Genomic DNA, 20,436 nt, shown 5'->3' on the forward strand with positions numbered 1-20,436 from the left:
GACTGCATCCCACCACTAACTTATAATCATCACACCACAAGTAATATCACAAACGTAAGTCCACAGTGGATCAAAAATACTAGGCAAGAGACTAATGTTAAGTGTGTTCTAAAGGGTTCTTTTAAAATGCACAAAACCATGTTAACTACAGCCCTTTTTTATTTGGCAACTATGAGAACTACACCGTTTATTGTTCATTCTATGGATCAGTAATGAAATTTAGAAATAAAAGCAGGCAGTGGTTAAAGATGACTAAGCACAAAGTCTACGCAGGAAATGAATTTTGAAACAATATATTTTAACTACTTTCAATATTGTAAAAGTCAAACATCCAGAAACAATTCAGTCGTCAGTGCTATAGGACTCAAAAAAATTGGAGAGAAAAAGTATCAAAACAGGTACAATTTTGCACTTCTGTAGAGAATGGATGATCTATTCTTGTTTCATTTGGAGCTGGTAAAAACAAAAAGTTGTTTTTTTTAAAAAAAGATATTGCAACAAATGACGGGGTGGGGAACCCTGAATTCATTAAAGTGATCTGGAGACAGATTCTGCAATAACTTAAATTTGAATAACAAACATTAAGAATTACGGACCATCAAATAATGACAACCATTTCAAAAATATAAGATCATAATAGATTCAAGAAGCACTCTTACTTCAATATGCTCCTTTGTAATGAGCCAGGGTCTGTGTGCCAAGATTTTATTCAAATCACCCAACTTCTGCAACTTTTGAGGTGCATTTTCCAGACCATTCAGCCATTTAGGATCTCCTCCAACTTGTAGAAAATAATTGACATGAAGGTTCACCAAGTAAGAGCATCGATGTCTTGCTGCAGCCTAGAGAACAATGTGCAAACAAGAATTATGCAACAGAGATGTTCCATAATCATCTAAAAATGTAACTACAGAGAACACTGCATAAGCAAAATAATGCATGTAACCCAATACTGCACACTACTGGAAAAAAATCATGTATTCTCTTTTAGTTTTTTTCATTTTTTTGATATGCCTTATGTGCAAGATCAAAACTGAAAAGTAACATAGTGAAATGGATTAAATTTGAAAGCAACTTGGAGAGGCAAATCCTATTATTTACAGGAATGAGTTAGATGTAGGATAACTCCCTCATCTCTCAGAATGATCACACTGGTGAGGATCGATGGAGAATGGAGCTCATTTCCATCTGGAGGGCTGTACATAGATCATCCCTGATTTAAGGACTGTATTTCTAGACAGAAATTTCATTGACTGAAATGATATCCAATTTTTCCCCTAAAAAGCATTTGCATACGGTGGCTTATAAAACGGAATCTTCATTAGAATGATTTTTCAACAAGCTGAAAACAGCAAGAACAAAAACACAAAGTCGAATCAGCTCCTAAGTGAGTCAAATAAATTGCTTAATCTTCTGGGGCAAGGACTATTCTGCATTTATTGCCTAGCCAATCCTAGGCAATAAAAATTTACTATGTATCTTCAAGTGATCTCTGTTAACAGTTTTCCATAAATGCCAACAAACAGGATGAAAAACATCCCCACCATGGGATCCAGGCCAAAGGGTTACATGAGCCTCTTAGTATTACCTTCTAAAGTATTCTATCAAAATTAAACTAGATCAATAAAATATTCTTCCTTTGCAAACTCCTCGCAACATGGTAACCCAGAGGATACCATGTTTGATATTACTGAAAGTTGTTGGTAGATTAAAAACAAAAACAAAACTAACCAGGATGGAATTTTTCTCCAATGAGGCATAGATCCATGCAATCATCCAGGATTTTTGGAAATTAGATCATTACTATGTATTAATGCATTTAATAAAAATAATGAAACCAAATCTTTATAGCATTTAAATATATAGTTACCTTCTTAATCACTGTTAAGCAGAATAGACTAGATATGCACCACTGAATAGCTGGCTACTTTTAAATTCCTTTTAAATGTAACAAGCATGCATGTAGACAACCTCAATGAGTCAAGAATCCTGTTCATATTCTCAGGATGCAAAAATTGTAGGAAACCTTTAATCCCTGTACTAATAAATGTAAAAGATGCATATCTTATCTTAATATACACTGTAAGAAAGGAATTGAAATGACTTAATACAAAAATGTCTTGCAAATTGGTGATAGAACTGGAAGACAATGTATGAATGCAATGATGCAAAATAATTGTTCTTTCCTATTATCACTATCATACAATAGTGACATCATTACTGAGACATAATAGTTTAGTTCTAATTTCTGTTTGAATTCATTCAAAACTGTACTCTCTTTGTTTTATATAGCCATTTCGCTGTTAAAAAGTTTCCAGACGGAAAATGTTTTATAAGTTTTATGGAGATAGAGAAAAGGTGAACAATCCCTTACCAAAGTTACAACCCAACGTCCTACAAGAGGAGCTGTGTAAGAACATTATTCAGACAAGCACACACTGCAGCAAGCTTATACATCAGAAGAAGAAAATTGTCTATGCAACTTCTTCCAACAAAATGGATATCCATGCAGCTTTATCAAAAAGTTTGACTACTACCAACGCAAGCTATGAAAAGAATAACACTACAACAACAAAATCTCAGAAACAATCAGCAGGACTATTTCAACCACACAGCATTAGCATAGCACGCAAACTAAATTAAATTAAAGCCCTCCAAAACCTCTTAAGTAAATCAAAACAACCAGTAGCCCATGAAGAAGAAAAAATGGAAGTCATCTACTACATACAGTATAAGGACTGTAGCAGCCACTATGTCAGACAAGCAGGCTGAAGACTAGAAGAACAGATCCATGAACAGTCAGAAGGACACAATGAAAACTCCATAATCTCATGCAGCCAAAAATGGACAGATTCAAAAAACTATAGTTTCAACTGGAAAATTGTGAGCATCGTAGAGGAAGTTAATTCCTAAAATGCTAGAGAATTCCTGGAAACTTGGTATTCAGACAAATCAGCTATTGTAAGAAATAAAGCATACCGTATTTACCTGCCATTCAAAAGAGACAAAAGCTAAAAGGGAAACAAAGACCAGAATAATCTGCTCCAGCAGTCAACACCCAAATAACCATGAATTAACACCGACAAACAAGCAGAAAACAATACCCTCATCGCGGAACTACCGAGTAGAAATCCACACCCTCATCAAAACCAGGAGGACAAGCCACTGTACATAAACAGGGAGCACATCCACATTCACTAGCACTGATGATGTTACCTAATTGAGTAATGACAACCAAGCTCAGAGAACATACCAAGGAATCTACAGTTTAGCTACATCGACTCTTCTACTGAAATCATCATAGAACCCTTGGCATGGTTATTAAAAGTATAGGAAGTTTCCAAATTTACAGCTGAGCTTGCCCAAGCCAGTTCAGATTATCAGATTGTGGAACAACATTTTTGATTTAAATGCAGCCATAAAACATCAGTGTTATCATTTTAAATCCATTTCCCTAAAAGTCCACTTAATCTTAAATCAGCTTTGCTTTGGTATTTTAGAGCTGTATTGAAAGACTGAAGGGAGGATGATTGATGGGGGGAATAAGAAAACCACTTTACTCAGCATCAGTGATACTAAATTGACTGTTTTTATGGAAATGACAGTGCAAACAAAAGTCAACTTGTTCGTTGCTCATTTTGATAAAGTTATATCTATGATAATGTATAATTTTGTGTATAATATTTAGTGCAGATAGAAAATCGTTAGGATATCTTAAAATATTCCAGAGATAGAACACTGTTCTTTTTACAAATTAATACAATTCACAGAAATACTGAGATTCTCTAAGCACAGTCACAAACTTTAAAGAGAAACACTAATGCTGTAAAAAAAATGTTTCATGGGTCATAATTCAACATACCATTATACCTATATAGTGTCGATAGCAAAGAGGCAGTGGACCATCCATCTGCAATAGATAATGCTGTGTTTTCAAAAAGCTCTCCAGATACCGGGGATGAAAAACCATCACCAATGTAATATTATCCAAATGTCCTAAAGTTGTGAAAGGCTCAGCAAACAAAGAAGACATCTGAGGATCCTCAGCGCTCACTTGAAGTATCTGTGTGAATCAGAGGAGAGAAAAAAATCACAATAATATTTTCTAGCAGCAAAAGTAAAATATTTTAAATAATTGTAATCTACAAAGTCAGTGTTTCTCAACCTCAGCAACTTTAAGATGTATGGGTTTCAATTGCCAGAATTCTCCAGCCACAAATGCTGGCTGAAGAATGCTGGGAGTTGAAGTCCATATATCTTCAAGCCGTAGAGGATGAGAAAAACTGTCCAGATGAGTTGTTAAGTCTCTATAGCAGGCATGTCAAACTGCCGGCCCATGGGCCGGATGCATCATACTGAAACCACACCCACCCCATTGCCGGCAATGGGAGAAAAGTCACGTGACGTCGTGAGCCTGATATGCCTGCTCTATACTATACTATACTATTCTAGAAATTAACCATTGCCCAAACATGTCAAACAGTATGTGAACCACAAATTAATAATGTGACTGATTAATTATCTGGAGGCACATTTTAACTGAGAAATAAACAGAAAGCATATATTTACTTATCAGCAATGTGACAGTCAATAAAGTATTACAGCACCTTCCAAATTGCTAAGTAGTGAAAAATAAATCCGTTTCCGAAGCCACTTGGGAATCTTAATTTGGAATTAAAGTTCACAAGCTAATTATATTTATTTAACATGCAGGTCTGTTACACCTATGGGTCAGGTCAAACAATATTTGAAGCCCAATCGAATTGGGCAGTATAAAATGGCCAATTAAATACAGGTATACCTTGACTTATGACTACAATTGAGCCCAAAATATTGGTTGTTAAGTGAGACATTTGTTAAGTGAGTTTTGCTCCATTTTACGACTTCTCGCCATAGTTGTTAAGTGAATCGCTGCAGCTGATAAATTAGTAACCTGATTATTAAGTGAATCTGGCTTCCCCATTGACTCTGCTTGTCAGGAGGTTGCAAAAGGTGATCATCACATGACCTTGGGACGCAGCAACGGTCACAAGTATGAACCAGTTGCCAAGCATCTGAATTTTGATTACATGATCACATGGGGATGCTCCAAAGGTTGTGACTGTGAAAAAATGGTCCTAAGTCACTTTTTTCAGCGCCGTTGTAACTTTGAATGGTTACTAAGTGAAATGTAAGTTGAGGACCACCTGTATTAAAGTTACATGGACATCTTTTTCAGTTGCCAAACGCTACTAATGATTTGTTGCACTAATAGCAATTTGCATATTAACAGCTGTTCCTCAGTTAACATTAAACTTTGAGAATCCCCTCCCAACACTGGCAAAACTGTCACAAATTCGTTGTTTTTGTGCAAAACGGAAAGCCTTACTACATACCTCCATTTCTGGGATGAATCTGCTTGGTCCGTGTCCCACTGGTCTGGGGATCCTAATTCCAAGTTCCTAGAAAAGAATGTTACACTGCAGTACCTGGAGTTTTTAGTTATAAACATTTCAGCTGTGGCTTTGAGAGCAATTAATGCTTTGCCACTGAAACAGAACTGTCCTTGTCTTTCAGAAGTGCAATCAGTGGAAATGTTCTGCCCATGCTTCATAACAAGCCACACTTGTTTACAGTGCACCATTCGGCTGCCATTAAAAACAATGAAACCTGGTTCAGTTAAAAAACCTAGTTTTGCATAAAGTACTTGGCAAAGGGTCAAGAACAAGGAGTTCAGTACACAGCTGCTAGCAGGGTAATGTCAGCGATACTGGAGGCTTTTGAAGTACATCTGCATATCCGCAAAACAGAATATGTATGAAATCTCTCAGTATCTTTCAGGAAGTAACAGGGCTGTAATTTTATCAGGGCTTGAGGGGGAAGCCACAAAAGTACATGCAACAGGATTTTTAAAAAATGTCTATTTAAAAATGACAAAAGAACAAACAGTAATTTCTCAGACTGAATTTATAGTCAACTTGAAACTCTTTATCTACCACAAAACTTTCGCTGAATTAATTGTCAAGCCCCATTGCACAACTAAAATGTTTTCGGCTATGATCTTTTTTAAACACATTACAAAAACAGTGAATTCAGATTACCCAAGTGGCATTTAAAAAAAATAAATCTTTATACAGACACTGCATGAACCAATTCTGCAACCGTATGGTTATGCAATTAAAAAGATGACCTTATGGAATTCACAAAACCAAAGCCGGTTGCTTTTGTTATTGTGAACAAACCCTACGTCACGTAATCATTTTTTTTGTGCCAAATCACTTTATCCAAAAAAGAAGTTCTGTGTCGGAAGAAAATATTTTACCTCTGCATTGGGAAAAATATATCAAGTTGTGTGATATATAAGTATTTTCACCCATTAAAAAATAATTAGTAGAGACCAGCAATTTAAAAAGGCAAGACTTGGCCTTTGAGAAGAACTGCTGGAGTTTTTGGCTGCCCACTGAAAAAGCAAACTGACTATGTGGGCAAAGTGATTATCTTACAACAGGTTCTGGAAAACAGGAGCCAAGCCCCTCTCCTGGTCAATTACTAAATAATCAAAAGAAGGACTGAACCAAGAGCCAGTTGTGGTTAAGTTACTAGGCCAGAAACCAGAAGACTGTGAATTGTAATCCTGCTTTAGGCATAAAAGCCAGCTGGGTGACTTTGGGCCAGTCACTCTCTCTAAGTCCAACCCACCACACAAGGTTGTTGTGGGGAAAATAAGAGGAGAAAGGAAAATTAGATATATTTGCTGACTTGAGTTATTTATAAAAAATTTTTTAAAAGGATGGATGGTTAAATAAGTTATACATTTTCTCTCTCACACACACAAACTCCAATTATTTTAGAAATTTACAGTACATGAAAACGTGGCATTTGTGATGTAGCTATAAGCATCCCGATTGGTTACAATCACAGCTGCCACCATCACTGCTCATTCACCCTGGCAAACCCACGTAGTAGCAGCAGCTCTCTTTTTATGGGGAATATAACAACTTCCTTGCTCCAAAAAGTCCCAGTCTGTGCAATATATGTGGGTTTTCTAAATAGTCAGCAGCAGCTTTTTGAACTTTGATGGCACCACTAAATTCCTGGAGGACTAGAGAATGGTCATCATTCTATCTACCAGCTGTACCAATCCAGGACACCAGCAGCAATGGCTACCACCACTGCAAGTGTCCATATTGGAAAGCATCATGCAGTTAGATTCCTACTGTGAAAGACAGAGTCAGCTTAAGCTTGGTGCAGGTCCATTAACAGAATCATTGGTATCCACATTATTTTTGTGTAGGTTTTCTGAACTGGGGACAAAAAACAGGCATACGTTCTTTATCTTTTAAAGGCATGTAATTATCTACTTGATAAAAATACCTCACTATTTTTTCCCCTCTTATCAGTTTGAATAAATGTAACAGGCAGGCAAGACAATATGCAGTGCTAATATAAACAACATGAGACAACCAATCTTTTCGGCAGCCTTTCTCAAGCCAGTATGGGCAAAAATTGAAATGTCCCATCTTCCTTATTCTACTTTTAGGTTCTATCAGTTCGTACAAGAATAGCAGTTCTTCACCATAGACAAAAGGCTGCCAAAAACCAGAAACATTAGAGAATCAGTGCATACGTTTTGGGCCCCACCTTGATTCTTCAGCCAAAAATAGTTATGCTTTAAACTTTCTTCAGGGTATATTATCAGTACAGTATCTCTTCAATCAGTTCCTCAAATCCAATTTATTTTATTTCATAGTTGTCATAATCTAACTATTAAAGTGCCATATCCCAGGATTAAAATGTCTTCTTATGCCTTTTATCGCAGGTTCCCTATTTTTAACCTCTAAACGTACCGAGAACAAGACAAAAAAGCTTAGTTCCGTCTTTGACTTCTTTGTTCTCTATTCCACTCTTCCTTTGGGAAAACTCTTTATCAAGTTCTGCCTGTCTCTCATCTACACCAGGGGTACCCAACCCCTGGTCTGTGGACCAGTACCGGGCTGCGGCATGTCAGCAACCGGGCCGCACAAACAAGCGAAGCCCATCCGCGGGATGCAGGCAGCACACAAAACCACGTACTCTCCGGTCTGCGGAAAAATCTCTCTCCACAGAACTGGTGCCCAAAAGGCTGGGGACCTATGATCTACATTTCTTGAAGCCTTTTTTTGTTTTCTATTGCTAAACCTTTATCCAGAATTGTTTCATTAATTCACACAACACAGTTCTTTTAGTCCATGCACTGATCTTCTAACTAGTTCAGAAATTATTGTCTTTACAATCAAAACTATAAAAGGTTTGCTCTACCACAGGGGTATCAAACTCAATTTCACTGAGGGCCGCATCAGCATTGCGGTTGCCCTCAGGGGGCCTGGTGGGTATGGCCAGGGTGGGCGTGGCCTACTGGGTGGGCGTGGCTAGAGTGCGTATGGCCTGCTGGGTGGGCGTGGCCAGCTCTACATTGTTCGCATCAAGGGTGCCTATGGGGGCCTGGGCAGGAGTGGGACAGATCTGAGGGTCTCTGGCAGAAGGAGGGTCTCTGGGCCAGGGCCAAGGCAGTGGGGGCCGTTCCCTCACTGTTTCCAGGATGGCTTCGTGGGCCACACGAAACCACTTCGTGGGCCGGATCTGGCCCCCGGGCCTTGTGTTTGACATGTCTGCTCTACCATCTCTCAGTCTTCATTTCCTCTACTACCATCCTCACTAAGTGTTGGTTTCCTCATACAACTTTGCCCTTTCCCTCTCCGAAAGATCTTCCAGTTTTTAAAATTCTTCCCTCAAAACTATCTTTCCCAGGAGGCTTTTAATAACCCTTTAATTCATTTGCTGCTGTTGTCTGCAGGACCCAGATTGAGGACCCAGATTGTTGGGGGCAATAAGCTGACTTTGTAATAATGCCGCTTGGGGGTTGTGTGAAAGCCCTAATAAGCAGGCATATACATAGAATGAAGGCTACTGCTAAGCTTGTAAGCTGCCCTGAGTCTTCGGAGAAGGGCGGGATATAAATGGAATTAAAATAAAATAAATAAATAAAAATTCAATGTATGATTTTCTTTTATTTATACTTGCATACTCACCCTTTTTAAATGGTTATCCACTTGGGACAAGGATCCATTCTTATTCTCCCCGCCCTTTCCCTCTCTCTCAGAAACATTATTTTCTGGTCAATTTAGATATTAAAATTTGCATGCAACAACAAGCATCTTTAAATCTCTGTGGTTCTTTTCAGTTTCTAATAAATGATTTCATATGTTTTCATGTGGTAAGATTTGTGTTGGTGCTTTGTACATTTCCCTTTAAATACTATGAATGGCTAAAACAATTAGATTTTCCTCAACTCTTATTACTGAAGTGGACAAGACAGGCAAGTTAGATCTCTGGAGCTAAGCAATATTTTTATGGGTGGGAACATTCACAGAAACCATTTCCACCCACATACTGTTCTCTATTTTATAAGTTGAAAACAACAACACAACTGGAGATTTTCCTTGAGTCAGCCTCCAAACAACCAATTGAGGAAGTTAGCTGATGCCAAGTTGTGTAAGAGATTAAATACAAAACTGATATTGTCTATGTTTTTATGAGGTACACCACTGACTTCATATAACTGATGCAAGTTAAATTTCCTAGAAAAAGTTCTTCATAAGTAGAGTTCTCCAGCTCCATTATTCTTTCATTTCACTCCAAAATTAATATAGAATACCTTTAATCTTATTTCTAGGCTTTTTTGATTAAATTATAGCACAACCTACACTATTCATAGAGATACCTTGAAAACCATAAGCATCGTTCATAATTTCATGCAACTGGCAACTGATTCAGATTGCAAAAGTGATGTCCATGAAAAAGCATACTAAGCATTTCAATTACAGAATACAAGACTATAAAGTATAAAATGCTGAAGTTTAAGTTTATCAAAGAATAAGAACATTTAGAGCCCCTGGATAAGTTTACAGTATTCTTGCCAGATGAAAAGCATTTAACTGCTGCTTGCATAGCTCCTGCACAAACAACCCACCATCTTTTACAGCAGTCTGATCTGCTGCCAAGAAGCTCTACCCACAAATAAGTTATTTGCATGGCTTAACTGCATTTTATTTCTCTGCAGTTTCCAATCACTCGTTTTAGGATTTCAAATGGCAAAAAAGCATTAACTCAGTCTGTTCTCCTTAGTTAGTAGGTATTTAATGGGTCAAATGTGGTATTGAATAGGAACAGCATAAACTAGAAAAAAAATCTGATTTTCAAAATTATCTTCAAAGCAAATTTGAGTAGCATTACACTTCCAACGGTACCATTATGATATTTCATGTATAGGAACGAGTAGTGTTCAGACCACACTTTTTCTATTTTTCTGTAGTTTAAGCTAAAAGCAAACTAGATGGCAAAACAAGTAACAGTATGGAAAACCTTCCTGTAAACCACCAGGGAAAGAGGAACGCACTACTAAATAAGTCAGGCTACCCATTCCCATCGTCACCCCATTATTTATGATTGACAACCCATTTAAGGGTATATTTTTTACCTTGTGATAAAAAAATATTAAAATCCTAATATTTCAAATACTTGAGAAAGACCCTAAGAGACTGCACATTTTTACCTTAGGGGCCGATTCCACTCTCTCCTATATCCATTTTTGGAATTTACACCTGTATTGATTCCACACAGAGTCCCAACCTGTCAACAGTCATTCTTGAACCTTTTCATTTCCGACAAACTTTCTAATTGGTCTCATTCTTTCCCAATAATACATTCGATGCTTGCCTTCGCACCCTGCAGCTCGATATTGCAGCTCAGTATTTGTCGTCTCCATTAAGTTTCTCTAGCGGGCACGGAGAAACCCAAAGATCATCCATCCCACCCCCCTCCCCCGTCTCCATTAACCATACAAGACTCCCTGCTTGATCCTTGCCAAGTGCTCAAACGATACGCGGCGCTTCCCCGCGCTCTCTGCCCACGCTCGGGTCCTTTACCTTGTCCCCACAGCTAGCGCAGCGAAACGGCTGCCCTGCTTCGCGGTCCCGAGTGGCGTTGGGGCCACTCGCCAGCTTCATGCCTAAAAGCGAGTCGGGAACGCCGCCGCTTTGCTGCCACGGCCGCCGCTTCCGCGTTCAGGGCTCCTCGCCGCTCCCTTCCCCACCGGCCAGCACCGGAGCGCTCGACTCCCTCAGAAGCCGGCAGAGACTTTTTAAAAACAGCTGGCGGGTGGGGCGTCCCAAGCCCGGTACAAAACAAGACAAACAGAGCCCCTCCTTTTGGCCCGCCGCCCACCAATGATTGGACCCAGAGGCCTTTGGGGCGGGGCCCAACGGGCTACCTGGCGGTGAGGGGAGCGAATGATTAGAAGGCTCCGGGATGAGGGCGGAGAAATTTGTGGTTGCCTTCAGCAGCTTCACAACCAGGCCAGCGAAAAGCTGCAGAAATAAGGCAGGTCAGGCCTCTCGGTCCTTTAGTCGTCGTCGTCGTCCTCCTCCTCTCCTCTCCACTCCTGTTTCTATGCAACATTAAGAGCAGGCTATTTTTAAACGGCCTCTTGCAGTACAGTACGAGGAAGCCCGACTCTGATGAGAACCATTTGCCCCTCTGCAAATAAATGGAAGAACTGTTTGCAACAACGGAAGAACAGCCCTTGAGTAAAAAAAGACTCTGTCCCAGCCTTCCAACAGTGTCCAGATCTGTTAAATTATCCCAGGGGCTTCGGCATTCTCAAGTACAGGAGTGCTGTGTTTTATACACAATATAGTTTGCATATTGTCTTTAAAAAAATACTGTTAGCAATATTTGAAGTATTTGATTTCGATCCCAAAAATGTGTTGGGAGATCATAACAATTTTCTGTCAGTCTAGTAAGAAAAAATATGGAAAATATTTTCAGTTTTATCCAGGGCAAATGTTTGTTGCAGGACAAAACACACTTAAAATAAGTGCTGAATGCATAGTGAAAATGATCTTGTTACCCAAACAAGGCCCACATATACCTAGCACACCCTTTTCAAGAGACTTCCAGGCACCAGTTTCTTCCAGCTACACCTGATGAAGAATGAAGAGCATTTTCTGGGAATTCCCATAGCAGCACTCTGCCCAAAGGCCGTCCATAACTTTCTGTATTCCAGCCATATAAGTGTTTCTCCTCATAAAAAAAATGTCACCTGCATTATATGGTGCAACTGAAATCAGTAACAACTTTTATAGCAAATTGTCCAATTAGCAGTACCTTTCCAGCATTTTAGATAAGAATCTTCCCCAGCCTGACCTAGAGATTGCCAAAGGATGTTTTATATGCAAAATATATATTCTGTTACTAGAACATTATGCTTTTGTCAGCCATAGCAAAAATTTTCTACAAGCAACCTAATGGGATTTCCTATATATCTTTAGACTATCATTACATGCCGTGTTGTGGACCAAACTGTTAAGCTTTTTTCCTTCCTTAAACTAAACTAAAAACATATTTGGTGCACATACTAATGGGTCTCGTCATATTATCTTATTTAACCTATTCAGAGAAATGATCTAAACTTCTTGACAATCTGTTTAATAATTCTTGGGCAAGTTAACTGACTCATGTCTCTTCACACTTAAAGAATACATGAGAGTTACAGAAATTAAAATTTCAGTTTACATAACACATATTTGCTGTTCTCACAAAAACTCTTGTGTGAGGATTTGTGTATAGTAAGTAGACAATATTAATAACACCTCTCCGAGGGAAGGGAACTATTTAAACTGCAAAACTGAAATATTCTTCATCTTTTACATGTACACTTTAAAAACATATAGAAATAACCATATATTCTGGAAAATGGCGGATTTAGTGTAAAATGAGAACAGAACTTTGCTATTATTATTGTTTCAACAGAGCAATGTGGCTACTTATCAGGGCTGCCCCAGACAACAACACTGTGGATGAGTTGGGAAAGCATCTATTTGATTGCAGCTATATACTTTGTATTTAAGTATTCTAAGAACAGATAATTATGAGGCAGTTATTGACCACATCCACAATTACCCTTTGAATTTTATTTCCATTTGCTTTAATTCTGGGAACATATAGTAATCTTTTTGGGGGGGGAGGAGAAACCCTAATCCCCTCCATTAGTTGATTTGGAGATGTACAGAGAGAGTGGGCATGGAAACTAGAGTTGCACATTCTTCAAAAAGGATTCAAATAAATGTTTTGGTTCTCTCCCAAATATAGAACCTCTGTACTAATTGCTGAACCAGCATGACTCTTTCCATGTTTTTGAGTTTGAAAAATATGTAGCACCTTTAAGGAATCTATTTGTTAAAGTTAAGAAAACTTTTTAGTAGCCCATTTTCCAGGCTTCCATGAAAGCCTGGAAAAAGCCAGGCTCCATTAATCAACAACAGACTGATAATTTCTTTTTTTTTATTGAAAAGTTTTACAGTAGATTTTAAACATAAATTGCCCCCGCCTCCCCATAAAACCCACCCTTCCCTCCCTCTCCCCCCAACTTCCCCCCCTCCCCATAAAACCCACCCTTCCCTCCCCCTCTACCCCCCCCCCCCCGACTTCCCAGAGCTGAATACAGGGTATTGCATCTAACAAACTTGAGCTAGAATATGCTAACTATCTATAAATACACTTTAAATCCTATCGCACTTTAACTCCCGTTAAGCATAACTAAACAATAATACATCTTATTAAATTCTAATACTCATTCATATGCTAAATAAAACTTTTTAGTCCCATATTTATTCAGAATGTAATCAATCCATCTTCTCCATTCCGAAATGTATCTTTGCTGCAGTAAACCTTTCAAATATACTGAAATTTTTACCATTTCTATTAAGTTTGAAACTTTTAAAGTCCACTCTTCTATAATAGGCAGATCCTCCTTCTTCCAATATTACAATACCCAAAGTCTTGCTACCGCTATTAAATTCAACATAAATTTAATTTCTATAACAATACAATCTGTAATAATGTCCAACAAAAATAACTGCAAAGAAAACCTTATCTTTTTCTTAAATATCTTCTACGTATTCCACCAAATTTTAATCCAAAAATCCCTTTGCTCTTATAGGTACATATATTCCAATTAAAAGTATATTCTTCCCTTCTATTAAGCTTTGTTGCCATCTTTTGCAGCTTGAAGCTTTCGGAACATATCTTGCAGATCCATAAACACCTGCCTCTTTGGTCTCACTCCTTCCACTGGTTCGGTATTAGTAGATTCTTGAGCTGTGATTTTAGAATACTGTTTCTGTTGTTCCTGTTGTCGTTCCTTTCGTCTGGTTGCAGCCCGTGTCATTATTTGATCCTTTGGCTCTTCTAATAGTACCAGGGGCTGCGCAGTTTCCAAAGTTTGCTGTGCTTCTTTTACAATCAGCGAGGTTATTTCTTCACCATACTGTATTCCTTCCATTTGAGGCTATCACGCTCCTTCTTCCTTTCCTCTTTGAATTCTGCGAGTGGCGGTGAATCTACTTTCAGTACATTAAAATAAAAATCTCTTGCCTTCAGAACTGTATTAAGACGATATCTTGTACCTGCATAGTTCACCACCATCCCAGTTGGTATCTCCCATCTGAACTGGATCTGTCGTTTTTTTAATTCATCTACCAAGAAACCAAACTCTTTCCTTTTTCTTAAAATTCTTGATGAAATTTCTTTCAAAATTAGGACCTCTTGATCAGCCACTTTAAATCTGTTATTATAAAAAGCTTGAATAATCGCATTTCTAATCGTTTCCTTTGTAAAATAAACAACCACATCTCTTGGTAGTTTTCTTTGCCTGGCAATCCAAGAGTTGACACGAAATATTCTATCTATTTCCCTTATAAAATCTTCAGCTCGCCATCCCAATATGGTGCCAGGGCCTTCCAAATTTTCTTGTGGGTTTTCTTTCAGACCTCTTATCCTCAAAGCAAACTCCATGTCTATATATTGTATCATTACCACCTCATCATCAATCTTATCCATTTTATTCTCAACTTCACATATTTTAGCTTCCAATATCAAATTATTTTGGTTCATTTCTTCCACATGTTCATCCAAATGCTCAATACAAACTGCCAACCCCTGGCATGCCAGTAAAATATCCTTTCTTATTTCCTTATTATTCTCACTAATGAGCTCCACAATTTGCTCAGATTGAAGTTTTAACGCCTCTTGTAAGTCTTTTAATGTTAATGTTGATGAGGATGGTGCGGGGGATGGCATCAAGGTCTGAAATACAGATTGTTGTTCTGGTGATGCCCCCGCACTTCTGGAAACAGGAGCTCTAGGCGGTTTAGAAGCCATTTTAACACTCATTAACTTTCGTTTCTCACTTTCACTTTTTTACCCAGACTGATAATTTCTCAATCATAAGCCCTAAAGAAAATCCTCACCTTGAGGTAGACTTCTCTTTTTTGACAGCAGGTATAGCATCACTTTAAAAAATGCCCATGTACATTATTGGTTAACCTCTGATCCTGAAATGTTCTGTAGATAGACTAAAATGTTCGACAACTCACTACAAAAGAGATCACAGTATTTTAGAGGTACTAAATTATCAATTTCCTCTTATACTGTAGTTAATAGTATATATTTTTCAGAGGGCCGGTCTTGCTCTTGTACAGACGTAATTACATTAATCTGACAATTATAATGTTCTTTTTATAGCTGTTTTTATGGGCATGTCTTCATCTCCTATAGGCATTTCTAGTAATCCATGTTCGTGCAGTTACTACAGTTTAATGCAATGATTATTTAACACTTAACTAATTGTTGTTAAAGTAAGGAAAAGCCAAGACTATGTGTTGCGAAGACAAAAAGCTTAGTTCCTTCACTATTAATTTATGCAAATAAGAGAGGTCATTTTTTACAGGGATGATTTCTTTTTCTTCTTCTAAGAAAACAGTTACCCGTAATTTAGGAAGCAGAATTTAGAGAGCACATAACCTAAAAAGCAGAATTTAGAAAGCTTGTATCATTAATTAAATCTCATCTTCCTTTAGGAGTGAGTATAAGGCATATCCAAAATCATTTACCCGGCTTGTTCTTAATAATTCCAGAGAAAATTCTAAAGTTTTTCATCTTATATAAATAAGATGTAAATTTGGGGAAATTAGGAAAATATATTATTGTCAGAAAGTGTGAAGATTCATTCTGCAGCAAACAGCTTTGAGTTTACAGGCTTTTTATTAATTAAGATCTATAACTACCCTATTTATAGTTCCCTTTTAGTTTATTTCTTAAAATTCCTGTATTCCATTTCAATTTGGGATAGCTGCTTTCAGCAATAACGGTTCCTCCTTCACCGTAGTCCCTATAGAATACACTTTAATTGGAAAATTTAGAGCCACAATTATACCTAGTAACTTAACTATTTAATAATATTCATTAAATTGTTTGTATTTCTATGTCTTAAGAGACAGCCATGTTCTATGTATTCTAATAGCCTTAATTATATATACAATCTAATTTCATGGTTATAATTGTAATTATTGTTACCATGGCCTAGTGTTGGCATTTCTGAGCCATGTAAACCCACTCCATGTAATGGTTTACTTCCATAATAACCATCAGCTGCTTTTTTTAAGTCACTATATTTTTTTAGTGGCAGAAATGCTTTTCAGTAGTTTTCAAAGGGAGGATCAAAGTAACATTCTGCAACAGAAAGAACTCTTAAAAGTATAAAAAAAATACAATTGTGTAGTCTATTGTGGATCAAGGTCCACTTCATCAGATGTAGAAATCTCTGTTGAACCAGCTTATGCGATCATAATTTTATTCTTCTTTAAAGAGCCATACAATCCTATAAATATGCTATATTTTTTAACTTCAATAGCATCTTTGCCATCTTTTTTTCATTTTAATTTACAGCAGTAAAGCTTAATGTATTTAAAACACTAATGTTTTGGGCTTAGAGACTACTCAGCCTTTACTATATATGTTGCAACCTTAAAAAGATGTGAACAGATATCATTTACTGTGCCTTCTGGGAAAAGAACAAAGGCAAGAAAGAGAGGCAGACAACTGAGAAAAACAAGGCAGCCGTTCAAACAGGTCATGTTCAACTTTCTAATTTGCCCAGGAACTAAGAGCCTAGCAACACTTCTTATCCAATCAGAGATACAGGTACAAGGCTCAGCTCAAAACCTCACAAAGACCAGCCTCCTCCAGCAGCTGCTTAGCAGTGCCTTGCAACAAAAAAAAGAACTGCAGTTTTTATAAACTGAAATGGGACACAAACTAACCAATTGTCAGATATATCATCCTCTGCCTGCGAAATCAAGATTTTTAATCAAACTTTAAAAAAACTGCAGTCTGTTTCTTTAACCACCCTTTGGTTAAGACTCCCTATGTGTGTTTCTGTTGGACCTTAGCAAAAAAAAAAGTCACTGTTCCATTGTACTCATTTCATTCCTTCGAGTATTTCCTTTTTCAAACTCTTCGCTTTCAGGAGTTAACTCATTGCATGCCTACTTCATTCCTAGACACTTCAGTGTTTTTATTTTGGTAGTCCAGTTTCATATGCTCTTTAGGAAAGAAAAAGCTTTAGAATCAGTTATACAATATGAACTGAGTTCTCTCTCCAACCGGCTTCCACTGAAATTTAGCTTTTTGACACTTTGCAGTATAATTGTCCAGCCACTCTTGTTTAGCACTACAGCTATTTTAAGTCCGGAACACCCACTTTACTTTCTAGAAAACATGTGTATGTTTGCTTAAAAGTCATTCGTGATCAATATAAAACTTAAAACCCACAATTTTTAAAACTATTTTAAACAATCAGCCTAAGCATTTCACACAAACATCCAAACTGTTACTGAAAGCCAAATTCTAAAATATCTAATCTACCTACAATAATAGGCAGAGAAAAATGGTGTCCTAATTCTCTCTAGGCCAGGGGTGTGAAATTGCCAGCCCGCGGGCCGGATGTGTCATGCGGAAGCTGTGCCCACCCCATTGCCGGCAATGCATCCCGATACGTTGTGCGACGTCACATGACGTCATGAGTTTGACATGTCTGCTCTAGGCCATATTTATGGAATCAGATCCAAACAGAGGTTCAACTTCCTCCTCCATGGATGCCCATCTATCTGACTAAAGTGGCAATGGCAGTAAGGAGAAATCCTGCCCTCTCCCCAAATTCTCTTTCTGCTGCTTTCTAGCCATTTAGCCAAACAGAGGGTGGGAGCTCTAAAGAAGAAAGAAGAGGTTGGTGGAAACTGCCTCCTGTTCCAAGGGCTAGCTACCATGTTTCCCCAAAAATAAGACCTATCCTGAAAATAAGTCTTAGTTTAATTTTTACTCATACGCCCAGTATAAGCCCTACCTCCAAAATAAGCCCTACTAAAGACCCCGCCTACTCTGTCGCACCATCTGGTGGAATGTGGGGCGAGGCATACGTGTAAAAATCAAGCTGGGGTAGGGGCTGTGGAGCTGCAAATGTGTACCGCACTGGCTTACCTCAGGGCTGCCACAGCCAGCCCTCCCATGCCCGACACCTGCCTCGCCTGTCCTCATGGCGATGGCACCGACAGCCCCATCCAGCAGGAGCCTGCATGGCTGCCATCGGGCCACTTCTTCTGCGTCCACTTGCCACTGCTCATGTGCGTCGCCCCTGGCCTCCGTTTCACCAGCAGAGGCCTTCAAGAAAGGCCTCAGCAGCCGAGAACGGAGCTCCGAGTTGACGCACACATTGCCCCCCTGGCCTCAGTTTCACTGGCAGAGGCTTTCAGGAAAGGCCTTTGCAGCCCAAAACGGAGCCCTGGGATGACATGCTGGGCTCCATTTCGCTGGCAGAGGGGTTGAATGAGGGGTTCAAAAAATGTATATCATATTTGAAGCCAACACAACAATAGGGAATAAGTTGGAAAAATAGACAAAAACTAGCAAGCTGAACTTAAAGACAAGGCAAAGTCCTATATTTTGCTATGATAAATCAAAGGCATGTGTATAGGATGGTACAACAGTGGTATTTGTGGGAAAAAATGAGGTTCCTGCTGGCTCATCAGGTAGACATGAATCAACTGTGTGAGGCATCTTCAAAAAGAAGAAATTTAATCCTAGGTTGCATCCTTTTCAATATGGCATCAAAAATCCAAATGATGTCTACCTAAACAAGGAAGATTATTATTTAAATCTCATTAACCCGTCTTAAGATCCATAGTTGGTCTACTCTAAATATGATCAAACTCCAAACTAGCAATGGCTAAGCCAAGGGTAAGAACATAAATTATTTCTTAATTAGGATTTTTCAACAGTATTTATATGGTGATGAGAGTTTTAACAGTGTTAATTAGAATTTAAGTACTTTTTTAGACACTTTCTATTGAAATGAACAAGCCAACAATTTACAACAAACATGTCAAACTCGCAACGTCACGTGACATTGTGGGGCGTATCGGGACTTTTTTCTCCATTGCCGGCAATGGGATGGGCGCGGTTTTGGCGTGACGCATCCGGCCTGCGGGCCGGCAGTTTGACATGCCTGATTTACAATAAAGGTTATTTTAAAATTATATTGAAAATTCAAAATGAAACACATTTAGTTTGGAGAAGGCAAAATGTATTACTAGCAAACAACAAGCATTTTTCTAGTTCTCCATTCTATGCATATTCATCATTCATCAATCTGCAATAGTGTTTGTAGTTAAAAAAACTTTATAGTCTGTATGAGTAGCTTCTGGTGACAAATGAAAATTTCTTTTGTGCATATCAATGAGATTAGTTTTCATAAAGCTTCCAATTTTTTTCAAATGTGTTTTTTCTTCCTTAATAAAAAAGTTGCAATGCTTTTTCCTTCCATTTAAAAAAAATCTCCATCATATTCTTGGAAGTGATTTTATCTACAAAAGCATCTGAATAATCTGAAAAATCTACACATCATAATATGAAAACTCAGACATTAAAAATGTAGATATTTGCCAGCAAAACATCAATACAGACAGCAATATTTCAATAGCAAATACTAAAATCACTCATCCATTCCTACATGCAGCTTATTTTTCTTTTTATAGCCACTTAAATTGTTGATAGTAATGGTGGAAAATAGGTAGATGGGTATCAGATTTCTTTTAACCTTTTGTCAAAATATATAACATTTCCTTCTATTCTATCAAAAGCTCTAAGATGATATGCAAATCAAATTGAAATTACAGTAATAAATTCTGTTAAAAGAAAAGTACTTACATTAGAAAAACTACAAAATGAATTAGCATGACTATGTACTTTTCATATATGACCTATCTGAGTTGCAAATTATGTATTGATTTTATATCAATTCCTATTGATCTCTAGGCAACAAGATAGATATTACATACTAGCAGTAAATAGAGTGCAAAGGAATATGTAACCATGGCCAAAAGTCACTTGTTCTAAACAAACAGCAGATATATGAACTGCCAATATAGTTACATTTTAAACTCTTATAATTCTGGAGTAAAGATATAGCTGAAAATAATTAAGTATGTGCATAAAGAAGAAAATATTGCATGAGTAACATTTTAA

The 20,436-nt window shown here is 37.8% G+C and overlaps 1 protein-coding gene across 3 annotated transcripts in view; it reads right to left on the reverse strand.

Annotated features, from left to right (window-relative positions):
• Positions 1–20,436, reverse strand: part of SESN1 (sestrin 1) — a 54,171-nt gene that overhangs the window by 10,715 nt on the left and 23,020 nt on the right. For 2 of the 3 annotated variants that reach the window (XM_081343629.1, XM_081343628.1), the window contains exons 2-4: positions 5,376–5,441; positions 3,863–4,063; positions 660–842 (exon numbers count right to left, since the gene is read on the reverse strand). In XM_081343629.1, the coding sequence (XP_081199755.1) occupies positions 660–842; positions 3,863–4,063; positions 5,376–5,441 (450 nt within the window). Of the gene's footprint in view, positions 1–659; positions 843–3,862; positions 4,064–5,375; positions 5,442–10,943; positions 11,155–20,436 lie in introns of those variants that run through there. The other variant, XM_081343630.1, reaches the window with a different exon arrangement.

The sequence above is a fragment of the Vipera berus genome (genome assembly GCF_964194415.1).
Source record: "Vipera berus genome assembly, chromosome: 1".
NCBI lineage: Eukaryota > Metazoa > Chordata > Lepidosauria > Squamata > Viperidae > Vipera > Vipera berus.